Consider the following 13,191-nt stretch of genomic DNA (forward strand, 5'->3'; position numbering starts at 1 on the left):
ATCAAGCACTACAGTTCGGTGATTAATGGATACTGACATAGCTACGACAATGTTGCTATAACACCGTGGTCCCTTCTTCAAACAAAACTTGGCTCTAATACCATGTTGTAATAAAGCGCAAAAAAGAATTTGTGTGTATTTCTATGTATATAATACTAATGATACAAAAGCCTATTTAGAGAAGGTTCTAGAAAACTATTTAAAGTAATAAAATATTATAATATCAAATAAAGTCAATTGGAATCGATAAGGAAGATCACTATCTCTAACATCATTCATGAAAGTATTTTTAACAAGTGTGTTGTCTCTTCAGTGACATCCAATGAAATTTCTATTCACAAGTATATTTTAAGACTGATTATCTCACAAGATAAGACTTTGATTTATATGGACATTGTCTCGCTTACGTTGATAATCTTTTCTTAATCGAGAATGCTGAGCTGAGTGTTTACCCAGTCCCCCTGACTTTCTTCTATATAATCTCTAAAAAGTCGAACTGACTCCTCGCCACCACCGCAGCATTTTCCTTCTGCAAACCCTTTTCCCGGGAAAACAGGGGAGAGAAAGAAACTCTCGCTTTGCATCAGAGAAAAGATGATGAAGTCGCCAGACCAAGAACACCCGGAGGAGGCTCTTGGCTGGGCTGCGAGAGACGCCTCTGGCCTTCTCTCTCCCTTCAAGTTCTCCCGCAGGTTATTTCCCTTTCCATTCTCAGACGGTGGAATCTCCATACTCTACTTTATAGATTATCTTTGAGGGGACAGAAAAGGTGGTGATCATTTATTTGCTTTTGACATATTGTTTCGATCCGAAATTAGGGCGACTGGAGAGAAAGACGTGAAGCTCAAAGTGCTATTCTGCGGGATCTGCCACACCGACCTCCACAGCGTGAGGAATGACTGGGGATTTTCTACCTATCCTCTTGTTCCTGGGTATCCGCCTTTTCCCTTTCCGGGTCACCTTTTTCCTTTGCTCTTTTTATTTTCATGGTACTTTCGAGGTGTCGCGAGACAGAAAGACTCCATCACGATGATCTAGTGGTAAAAAAACTGGCCAATTTCACGAATCCCCAGTCGAGCTCCGACAATGGCGTCATCCGGTTCCATTATTCTACTCAACGGTATTTACAGAACAATTGTTAGGGGCCAATTATCCAATGAAAACCCACCATCCCCTTTCATTTATATTATATTTGGGCTAATACTATGAAGAACCCCAAATTGATACACTTATGATAAATTTAACATTCATTAGTTTCCGTTAAATTTTTTAGTTGCATAACACATGACAGTTGATGGAAGTACCAATTTGGGGTTTAACTCTCCATTTATCACAAATGTATCAATTTATGATTTTTACAATATTAATCCAAGTTAACAAAAACTAACAGATGATAAATTTATATCAAATATATCAATTTAAGAATTTTAGTGGTCACAAAATTAAGTTTGAGTAAATTTATCATAGGTATACCAATTTGAGGTTTTTCATAATATTAATTACAAGTAAGTGGTTCTAAATTCCATACAAGTTTCACCTAAAACCTTAAACTTATATGCTAGAATAGGTTCTTCATTTTTTTGGAACTTGTAATATACTCTACATTCCTTGGAACGCGGAACCTGTCCTATCACAAATTCCAAGGTCGGTTCTAAGGTTTAGTTAAATTCTACCTATATTATTAATTAAAAAATTGCAGTGAATCATCACCTTTAACGAGCACCATTTGCTATCATAATCCACTAACCACAACTTTTATTTAAACACACGAAATATATTAATAAGTTAATAAGTTAAAAGTCTCAGTCATAGAATAGAAGCTCGAACTAGTTATTCTAGATTACATACTAATTATTGTACGTTATGGAATACCATAGTATTGCGAGAAGATATAGACTAAGGAAAATACAAAAATTTGTTTTAGGTTTTAAGTTTCAAGTTCCACCTATCCAGAATTTGAAACTTACCCGTTGAAACAGGTTTCCAAATTTTTAGAACGTAGAACCCGCCATGCATACCTTGGAATTGGTATGATACTTAAGTTATAGGTTTTACCCTGAAACCATAATCGCCCCTAGTATTAACCTTTTAGATTTTTGTTTGACCGATGGAATTATTTCAAATTACGATTAGAATAAGCAAAGGGGCCACAATAGAAGAACCAGTTTCTGTTGTTAAGATGGAGTTTTTCTGCATCAGCGAGTTCACTCACGTGTCCAACTTCCGAAGTTCACCTTCAACTGTTAAATTCAATCAAGGCGATGCCTTTAGACGCACAACCAACTTTAACCAGACATAACATGTAGAATCCCAACTGCGCATCGATCACAAACTCTTACAAATATCGAACATATCTAAAACTTTTGGCTGTTAATTTGTCTAAACTTCATGCATATCTTGACCTATTTGATATGCAGCCACGAGATCGCCGGCGAAGTCGTGGAGGTCGGAAGCAAGGTGGAGAAGTTGAAGGTGGGAGACAAAGTGGGAGTGGGTTGCTTGGTCGGATCGTGCGGCTCCTGCGATAGTTGCCACGACCATCTCGAGAATTACTGCCCCAAAATGATTCAGACTTATGGTGCCACGTACCATGATGGGACGATGACCTACGGAGGATACTCCAACATGATGGTGGTGGATGAGCACTTCGCCATCAAATTCCCGCAGAACATGCCTCTCGACGCCGGCGCTCCTCTGCTTTGTGCCGGCATCACTGTTTACAGCCCAATGAGGTTCTTCGGGCTCGACCGCCCAGGGGACCACTTGGGCGTGGCGGGTCTCGGTGGATTAGGCCATGTAGCCGTGAAATTCGCGAAGGCGATGGGGGTCAAGGTGACCGTGATCAGCTCCTCCCCCGGCAAGAGGGAGGAAGCGCTCCAGCGTCTTGGTGCCGATGCATTCCTTGTTAGCAGCGACATCAATCAAGTCGAGGTGATTTCTGGATCGAAGCATTGCTATTTCTTGTTTTTTCTTTTCTTTTTTTGGTGAAGATGAGGAACTCAGTTTAAGTGAGCGTATTCTAATTTCGTGAAGATTATGTGATTTGAGTTTGTGTCGGAACTTCTTTTTTTTAACAGGCTGCTAAGGGAACGATGGATGGTATAATCGACACGGTTTCGGCTGTGCACTTGATATCGCCCTTAATTGATTTGCTTAAAAATAATGGTAAACTTGTCTTCGTCGGTGCTCCTAATCGGCCTCTTGAGTTACCTGTCTTGTCCTTGCTCACCAGTAAGAATCTCTGTCGTTCTCCTTAGCCGCAAAAAATAAATAAATAAATAAAAATAAAATAAATAAAATAAAAAATGTTGAATTAACTAACAAACCGATTTAATGTCATAGAAGTGCCCAATATCTTGTTTAGCTAAACGAAAATTGATAAATTATTTTACTCAATTGTTTGTGGTTTTAGTGAGGAAGATTGTGGCTGGGAGTTGCATTGGTGGATTGAAGGAAACTCAGGAGATGATTGATTTTGCTGCAAAGCACAACATAACTGCTGATATCGAGGTCATTCCAATCGACTATTTGAACACGGCAATGGAACGCCTTGCCAAGGGTGATGTCAAGTATCGGTTTGTGATAGACATTGGCAACACCTTAAAAGAAGCATGAGGTTCCCGAAGGCTCTTGAGTAGATTGCCTATGATGATGTCATGTAAAAACTTTGGAGTTCAAATAAAACTTTGATCGAGAGAGTTTCACGTGGAATGCCTACCTAAATTTGTTTTGTTGGAAAAAGAATTACAAGATTGATAAGATGAGTTCGTTAAGTAGCCCGATTATAAATTAAATAAAAGATATGTTTACGTGAAAATAAATGGATACATAATCTCGACCACTGCTCTTAAGATTATGATTAAATAATGAATGTACCGAAATAACCGATGAAACATATGGATAACCCGTCCTCTCTCTTCCTTTGGATCAACACAATAAAATTTCGTTGGAATCGCGATGTTAAGGAAAGGGATTAGAGAGATAAATTGATTTTCTTCCGGATTCAACAATGGCCTCATCTTCCACGCATTCAAGTAATTTTTTTTTTACACGACCAAAAAAAGTAATTTTTTGTTGTTTTTTCCCATGAGATGTGAGAAGAAACTAAATGCATTTAAATGGTTTTTATATTGTATTCTTTTTTATGAAATGATTTGAATAAGAAAATGCTAAATCTAAATACTGCAAATATAAAAAAGTGTAATGAGACATCGAAATCGTTTAAACTCCGGCAAGGAAATAATGTTGGCGAAACCGGAGTGGGCATCTCAGCCATTGCTGCGTGAGTTTGGAGACTGATAGCGTATCAGTCGCCAACTTGGTTGTGGGCTCTTACCCAGGCCCGTGGGATTTGCGGGCTGTTATAAAGGATTGCAGGGAGAGGTTGGAGGTGTGCAGTTTCAAGATCAATCGTGGCGATCCTACTCGGATATTAGTCATTTTAAATGATTTTTATCATTTTCAATTTTCTTCTTCTTCTTTTTTTTCAAATAATTTTTATTCAAAAAAAACAATAAAATATATATATTTAAAAAACTAAAATTCATTTTAAAAAGAAAAACTGTTAAAAAAAGTAGTTGTTCCAGCTTTGATTTTTTATTTTTCGTTTTTTAAAATAATTTTTTATTCAATTTTAAAATATATATATTTAAAAACAAAATCATTTTAAAAAACTGCGACTTTGGACCCAAAGTCGGCCTCAAATTGCGTTCCAGCTTAGATGAGCAGGTACTCGTCGTTTTTGCGAAGCCATGTGTGCTTGACGGCCCTATTCTAGACGAGCACTCTGTCTGGTTCGGTGCTAGCCTTTAAAACTACACTTCCCGATGGCTTTTCTTCCTCTCCTTTTTACACATTTATGACCTATGTAGCAGGCACATTCTCCGGAAGGCTTCGTGTGTGTTCGACACTCCACACGTGCCCGACACGCTCCGACACGTCCAAACACGCTCAACGAAATGTATCGAAAATCCAACATGTGGTCAACTCTTTTGACACGCTCCGACACACGAGTCCAGAATTTCGACACGCGATTCCAACACGCACGGGGTCAATTTTAAAATTTCTAATACTTGAGGGGTCAAAATGTAAATATACACAAAAAAAGTAATAAAAGAAGAAATAAAATTGCTATAAATATACACGCACGGGGTCAATTTTTTTCAGTTTTGTTTTTTTAGAATTGTTTTATTTTTTTAAAAGTCTTTTACTATGTTTATTATTATTTATTTATGTATTTATATATAAAAATATATTTAATATATAACGTGTCAAAGGTGTTACGTATTTTTAATAAATGACGTGTCGGTCTGCTGTCATAATTTATGACTGAGGTGTCAATGCACTCTCCTCCAAAATTTGGATCAAATCGATGATCGACGAGCGCGCCGTTGTCGTTTCTGTACAATTACGCAACCCGCCCTATATTACCCGAGAAAAGCCTCTAATGCTTTTGTCCGTCTGAGCCAAAAACGAGCACTCCGCTGTCTCTCCCTTTCCCCAATCATTGGCTTTATCTCGTCAACCCTCTCTCTCTCGATCCCGGCGAACTATCTTAATTTCATCCATACGTTGGCTGAGATTAAGCTCTCAAATCTTCCTTTATTTTCTTTACTCATTCACTTTCCCTAGCCTAGGAATCTTCAGGAGTTTTCCGTAAACGCGGCATCATTCGATCCGAAAGAGAATCGAACCACATCATGACATTCCTTTCTTGGGTCCGTGAGAGAGAAACAGCAGAGATCGAGAGGGAAGGACGGACTGAGTTTTACATGAGGACCTCAGACTGAACTAGGATTTCGTTAAGTCTTTTTACACAACCATGTTCACTCGAGATTCTCGTTTAAGTTCAGCACAAAAAGGAAAAAAGACTAAAAAGGATTCGAATCAGGTCGAGTCACATAACAAAGTTCGTAAAAGTTCGGGATCTCTCTCAAATCCATGAAGTGCATGAAATCCTCAAACCAAAATGTTCTTAATTTCTAAATGCGAATGCAGAACTAATTCCGACATTATCGTGTGATTCTGATCCCCAAATTTTTCTTGAAATGTGAACGAAACCTTTCGAACGAAATTTTTAGATGTCTGACATTTTGGAGAGTGTTAAGGGGTGGGGTGTTCTATTTGAGAACAGGGCTTTTGGGTATCTCTTTTTCTTCCTTCCTACCCTCATTCTCCTTCTCAGCATTCCTCCCAGAATGAGTGTCCATTTACAAATCAACGCTTTCCAATTCCAAGTATAGATTGAGACTCAGGGACATATCTCCCTCAGCATTTAGTCGTATTAGCTTTACAGACTTAATGAAAATGTGAAGATAGGCTCTCACAAAGCAGAGAGAATTATCTGGATCACTGCCAGTTTGGCTTGAAACTATTTTATTTCCTTGAAAGAATTAGTTCTGGATGCACACATAGTTCTAGCCTATCCTGTCTGTTTAGTACCTTGGCAAAATTAAGATGTCTGCAATCAAGTTGACGTCGAGTCAACTTCACAAAATCTATGTCGAGGTGATGAGTAATTCTGTGTCAATTTATCTGGATCTCAATTCTGAAATCCAAGATCCATGAGGACAATGAATTTGATCATTTGGGGAAGCCCAGAGCTATTCTAAAATAGATTTATTATGATCAAATATTCAAATTCCACAGTTCTTAAGCTAATAAATGCTCAATGTAATAACCCAATATGTGAGAAACTAATATTGACGCTTCCCTTTCTGCTAGTACTTTGTAACCTGTAAGACTATATCTATTCACAACTCTGGAGGCCCTTCGAGTCGAATGTAATCGTACATGACTCCCTGATAAGGGTTTATGGCCCAGGCCTGAGTCAAAAAGATTGTGTTGCTTCCCCTGCGAAGTTGCGAGCTTGGCACCGGAATGCTGTACAACCAGTATAAACCATGAATGCCATGTCTCGCTATTGCATTGTCCTGTCCAATTCTCCCTGTGGCGAAGAGTGGGGGCTCCATGGTCGGGTCGTTGAACCGTACCTAAGGATCATCAGTAACTCTTATAATCTGCATTTGACAAATCCCGAAACAGGGAATATGGTTGCTGGTTTGAACTATATTCATCCGTGATGTAGTTGAACAACCTCGATCTAGCTCATATGAACTGTTCAATATAATGTTCTACAAGTTGTGCCAGTACCTGCAAGTCAGATTCAGTAACAGATGCCAAGGCCAGTTGCAGGACGTAACCGGCTGTCTTTTTCACTGTCTCGAGTTCAAACACAATCTGCCATGTCGTCGCTGCGAATGTGTAATTATATAAATTCCTGCACTTAGAGAGAAGCTTAATCAACAAAGAAGAAATCGAGCAAATTGTGTAGCGGACAGAGAGGAGACGACACAGACCTAGTGACCTGTGCAAAGAACCAATCTTTACGATAATCATCGACGCCCACATGGAAGACAAGATCACTTCTGGGGTATAAGTCTGCATATCGCTCCCATAAGCCATATTGCCTAAATCTGCTCAACTTAACAAGATCAACACGAGATACTAACCGGTATATGAGTGGTTATTGGCTAAGAAACATGAAGTTTGTGCTTTATTGAGGCAAACCTGTATTGTCTGTTGTTAGCATACAAATTATTCATGAGGGTTGGGTAAGGTTGGGGCACGTAGAACTCAGAAGCCGTACGGTCGGGGACGCCAATCTCCCATAGAGTAGGGCCGTGTCTCGGCGGCTCGTAGACGAGCATCCCCAAGTTGATCGCAGAACCTGCATTTTGAAACTGTATTAAGTCCATTTCCCTATTGACAATGGATGCTAAAGTGATGTCCCTGTACATGGAATTGCAATTTCAGACAAAAGTTGCAGAGTTTGGTTTCAATAAACAGAAGCAGAACTTCATACCTGGTGTGATAGTGACAATGCCTTTATACTTGTAATCTCCGATAGTACCAGGAACCCATCCATATAAATTATATTCGCCGGCTCGAATGTTGTTGATTATGAAATTTCCCTTCCTGTCTGCTCGATGCCAAAACTGATAACCCTGGAAATCAAACGACATTTACAAAAGAAAAATCAAATTCAATCATTTTTCTCCTAGGCCGAATTGAAACTATTGATAAGTATGACTCATCGCGCGCTAATTTCAGCTTATGAAAATAAAAGCCAGCGGCTTTATCAACCTTGTTCTCTCTTTGCCACGACCCGGCCTGTCCCGGAGATGCTAGGCCGACATAGGCAAATTCCCCCCACAGGTATCTCTTACTTACATATCTGGAAAAAAAGGAAAGAAAACGAAGGAGCACAGCAAAATTAAAATGATGTGATCACGTGAACATGTTTTATCATCATACGGCGGTCTATCTTACACGATAACTTCACACGTACCAGGTCTACCGATGTGAACTTTGATCACACTTTATCGCAAAAAAAGCAAACGAAGACATGAGACTAGTCCAGATTTCATCATGAGAAAAAGAACCTTCGGTTATGGAGCTACTTAGGTACCTGTCGCGAACAAGTAACTGGCCAACAACCATTCCTCGCTCCTTCGAAGAAGGGAAGTCCTCCGACTCGGCGAAACCGTAAGGCCAGGTCTTTGATTCCATATACATCTAACAATCATCAAACCCGACAATGACGAAAGAATTACCAATTGTTGGTCATAGCCTAGATAGAAGACCGACTAATCGAAACTGAGCAGAGGAGAGGAAACGGTATATGCAGACAACCTTCTCTTTGGCATTTTGCCAGAGAGTGCTCGTGTCTTCCTCCGGGGGAACTGAGTTAAGATAGATCAGAACAGGGCCAAAGACCTTCTTCCAGGGCCGTCCACCCTGGAACTTCATGCCCACTTCTTTCCCAGCATAGTGGGTGCTCACGAACATCTGCACTGTTTCCTCTGAGTACTTGAGCACAACTTTTTGTACTTTAACAAGAACAAACCAAGAAAATCTGGGGTCCTAAGCGTATTACAATGCCTGCTCATTTCTCCATTGACAGTTCGATGATTCTTTGACAGAACTCACCATTGCCATTGTGTCAAGATCAAGCAAATTCAGAAAAAAGAAAAAATTGTACAGAAGACTCACGGAGAGGGTGATTGGGCCGACGTGGGAAGTGAGGTCCTGCTTGACGGGCCCGGCGGTGCGGAACTCGTTGCTGGGCGTGATCAACCAGAAGCCCACCGGCGGGTCGCCGCAGATCCAGCCGTGCACATTGTTGTACTGGTTCTCGCATGAGTACTGGTACTTGTCGTCCACCTGCAGCTCCGGTCGCCGGAACCCACTTGTCACGTGACTTGCAGATAAAGTGCCATAAAGTTTAAAACCCTAAGTAAAGAAAACTAGAGCTCAGGGTAATTTCAATTTTTTGGACATTCTTACGGTTTAATATCGTTTAATATTGTGCGGCACGATATTGACTATCAATTGTTGGATAGCACTATTTGATAAAAAGAATCAAGTAATTGATGGATCTCAATCGTAAGATGACGATCATGGACCGTAAAATATTTTACCTTAAAAATTCACTTTATTTCTTTTAGATTTTTTGTATAAATATTAATTTTCAATTCACTCCATTTTAGAGCAATAAAATGTCCGAACAAAAAAATTTACCCCAGTAAGTAGAAAGAGATAACATGCACATAAAGTCCATATAAACCCAGAAAATAAGAGATTAGGATAGATTTAGTTTAGAGCGTAACGAGATTTATTATGTATGGCATTCGAAACTTTTAAGGTTACCTCTCCTCTGAGTTCCGGGTTGATTGGATCGGTTAAGAGAACCGCTTCCGGGTAGGCCAGTGGCTGGCCCGTGATCCGGTCCTCCGGCATCGGCATGACTCTCTGCCTATCATCCGACAAAGCCATGAAATGAAACCTGAACAATAAAGTCGAAGTCCCAAGTAATTAGCATGTAACAACACTTAGAAACTAAATTACATTGAAGTGCAATTCCAGAAAAGGGAAATGACGAGAACAATTACGAACTGATACTCCATTACTTTTTGTTCTGGAGCCTGTAAACGATCCTGACTTGATCCATTTCGATGTCCGGCAATCCTTCCGGTCGCTCGAAAATGCCGTAAGCATAAAATCCCGAGGTTCCACGGCGCACTATGTACCTGCGGAGTTCCAGCCATCGTTACCTATCATTGCCTAAGTAAAGTTTAATCTTCAAACGCCATAATCTTTATGCTCTCGTCGGAAGCTCCGATCGCACCTCTTGTCGATGTGCAGCGGGACCACGGTGTGGTTGGCCGAGGGGCTCCATTTTCTGACAAACGACATCTCTATTTGGTCTTCATTTTGTGTCACGACCCTGTATATTGTTCCTTGTATCCTGCCATTAATCAGTCGCATACTGTGAGAATCGGCAAAAAGAATTCGATTAAAGAACTCGATATGCACTTGCTCGGGGAATCAACATTCACCTGTCGTATTTGATCGGTTCTCCGGGCCAGTTCCAAACAACATCCCAGTACCTAAAATTGCCAAACGAGATCCCATTTTCATTGAAATCGCAGATCACCCAAGAACGCAACGAAACGGACAAATTAAGAGCTAGATTGGGCATTAATACATTACATACCCTCTGTTGTTTTCTTCATTGAGGCCTTCGAGCAAGTTATCGATGCCATTGTACCGAATGCCTATGACATCTCCATCTGGAATCGATAGGGTTACTTGGACAAGCCCGTTGTCTATCAGAACCTGAAATATAATCAAGAAGAAAACTTAGAACCTGAAATTTTAGCTAGTTAAATTACACAACTGTGTTATCATGTACCAAATTTGCCTGGTAAAACCTAAAGAGTAATCTTGATTATGCTTTAACTAAAGAATAATTGAACAAATTCTGAGCCTAATAATTGTCGAATTGAGAGCAGCAGGTGAAGCCTAGTTACCTGCCCCGGGTCGTGCAAACTGAGCTGGACCCCAAGAGGAGGCTTGGGTTTTCTGCCCCCTGGAAAATGGCTTCAACAATAGACCGAAAGAGGGGGCAAACTTTTAGTCAATACCATTACCCAAAAAAATAAAAACACAAAAAAGTCATGTAGTAATTATTTGTATCGTTGAAAGAAAGGGACCACATGAGCACATGATCTGCTTTTTTGACTTGCCCAATGGGCTCTTTCCAAGCTATATGGTCTACTTTTTTCACCTTTTCTAATTTTGTTTTTGCAGACAGGGGCCTGTGAAAAGTATTTATCTCGGATAATTAGAATAATATTTAATGTAAAAGAGCACCGGTGTGTGGTTGTGCTTAGACAAGAATCTCTCGTGAAACACTTCAGATGGTACGAAACACTGTCGAAATGGAAAACAGGAAAAAAGACAAAAGCAATGGGTTCATGTGAAATGAAGTGAAGTGAAAGGGCGAAGTCTCACTGGGAAGCATTGCTCGGATTCTCTGCAATTACTTTATTGCACTGTACGAACTTCACGGGCATGCGCGGATGAAAAGAAAAGCATTACATGGATTTTGCTGCTGTGGCCACAGCCACAGAACGACCTAAGACAGCAGTACCTCCCTACCCTCCCTCTTTTCTCTCTCTGGACCGTGTCTGATGCGGAGCTTTCTCCCATGGTTGTCGCGCATTTATCAAATAATTACAGGTTGAGAGAGAGAGAGGGATAGAAGAACCTAACTGGGTCGACGCAGAACGGACAATGCAGCACCACAGCAGCAGCAGATGAACCATCGCGGCTCCCTGCCGCCGGCCGCCGGGGCCGAGCGGACTCCATTGCGGCCGCCAGTAGCTCATCTTCTCGCCAGCCACGAGAAAATAACCCAACCACGCTAGAAGGAGAAGATAGAAGGAGATGAGGGAGGGCCCAAAGGCGGGTTACCAGGAATCAAGAAAATGTGTGGACCTATTTCTTGGCATTTCACCTCGACAGAGCATCGGAAACCGATGCGGGCACGCGCGACAGAAGGACTTCCCGTCAATTTCCCTTAACCGGACAAGGAAGAGAGGGAGAGGACATGTGCAATTTATGATGGTGGCGCTTTGTTTCCATGGGAATTGTAATTGACAAACATTAATGGCCTCCACAGCCGTAGTACAGATAGAGAAAGAGAGCAGCGCAAAACGCTAACAAGTGAGAAAGCGATTCCTATATAAGTTGACGAGGAGTAAAGCTTTCTCCTAGGCAAGGGCAGATTCGTCCTCCCCCGCAAGGGTATCACATGGGCTGAAGAGGGACAAAACCTCCAACGTCGTAGGTTTTTCGTAGGTTCTTTCTGGCATTAAGTACGAATGGAAGGATTCCAGATGATTTATGCCGATGCCTTTGGCGAATTCGATCATCTTTAGCCCCGTGCATCGAATAAATAGTCGGGCTATAGTCCTTGAGACTGTCAGATGCTACATTTTCTTTATGTTATCAGCTCGTTTTGCGGGGTGTTGTTCATCTTTTTCTTATAGTGGTTGGTCGGCCTCGCTTTTCTTCCTACTCTTAATTGTCCACTACAGCTCTCTCCGCTTCCATTGGTAGTTCTTTAATAAGTGTTGATGTTAGGTGGCATCAAAGGCCCGTTTGATATGGTTTTTATCCATGCACGGTCAGGGAGAACGACTGCTATGGTTTTTAACAACGACGTACTTGGAAAATTGCACACTATTGGAACATTACCAAGTCTCTGAAACTTGAGAATCTCTTATTATTAAGAGGAATAAGGCGAACTCTCACGTCTTACTTAAACTCCTAATCGGCCTAGTTCAAGTTGGTGGAGGCTTGTAAAGTCAAAATAAACGAAACGACTAATGAGAAAATCAAATTGCAAGTAGGGATTGGCGTGCAAGAGGGATCATTCGCATCTAATTAGCAATTCATCTAACTCTGTTTTGGGAGCCAACCGCACTCAATTCTGTGTTGCTACCGTTTTAGATATATATATTACCTAATCCACAAATTACAACGACTTTACAGCTTGGCATAATTACAACAGTACAAAACTGATGTTGAAATTTATTTAAAGAGAACCCCTTCCTTGCCCCCCTTGATTTCGCTAATAATTGGTTTATCCATGGCAATTAAATAATTGAGGAGGAGGCAGTGTCCGTCATCTTCACGAACCGGCCAAAAAGCAGAGTATGCCCTTTTCTTTTTGTGAGCAAAAAGAAAGGATTTTTTATCCTATGAAAGAGATAAAGGCAAAGTATACGCCATTATAAAACTTGCAATTGCTCAAGCAAAGTTAATAGATTACTAAAGCAA

The 13,191-nt window shown here is 40.7% G+C and overlaps 2 protein-coding genes across 2 annotated transcripts; one reads left to right on the top strand and one right to left on the bottom strand.

Moving 5' to 3' along the window:
- The first annotated feature begins 509 nt into the window (after window positions 1-509).
- LOC104418347 (probable mannitol dehydrogenase) lies at window positions 510-3,711 on the top strand. Its single transcript, XM_010029671.2, has 5 exons — window positions 510-692; window positions 819-932; window positions 2,418-2,931; window positions 3,078-3,231; window positions 3,413-3,711. The coding sequence occupies exons 1-5, from the start codon at window positions 595-597 to the stop codon at window positions 3,613-3,615; spliced, it is 1,083 nt and encodes a 360-aa protein (XP_010027973.1). The 5' UTR covers window positions 510-594; the 3' UTR covers window positions 3,616-3,711.
- A 2,892-nt stretch (window positions 3,712-6,603) lies between these two features.
- On the bottom strand, window positions 6,604-12,242 carry LOC104418349 (rhamnogalacturonate lyase B). Its single transcript, XM_010029672.3, has 17 exons — window positions 11,864-12,242; window positions 11,620-11,770; window positions 10,875-10,944; window positions 10,559-10,680; window positions 10,401-10,451; window positions 10,190-10,309; window positions 9,972-10,091; window positions 9,712-9,847; window positions 9,055-9,225; window positions 8,695-8,850; window positions 8,471-8,577; window positions 8,146-8,236; window positions 7,865-8,006; window positions 7,570-7,729; window positions 7,359-7,475; window positions 7,153-7,279; window positions 6,604-6,992 (listed from the first exon to the last, which is right to left on the bottom strand). The coding sequence occupies exons 1-17, from the start codon at window positions 11,874-11,876 to the stop codon at window positions 6,753-6,755; spliced, it is 2,094 nt and encodes a 697-aa protein (XP_010027974.2). The 5' UTR covers window positions 11,877-12,242; the 3' UTR covers window positions 6,604-6,752.
- Window positions 12,243-13,191: the final 949 nt, after the last annotated feature.

Source organism: Eucalyptus grandis, chromosome 9 (assembly GCF_016545825.1).
Source record: "Eucalyptus grandis isolate ANBG69807.140 chromosome 9, ASM1654582v1, whole genome shotgun sequence".
NCBI lineage: Eukaryota > Viridiplantae > Streptophyta > Magnoliopsida > Myrtales > Myrtaceae > Eucalyptus > Eucalyptus grandis.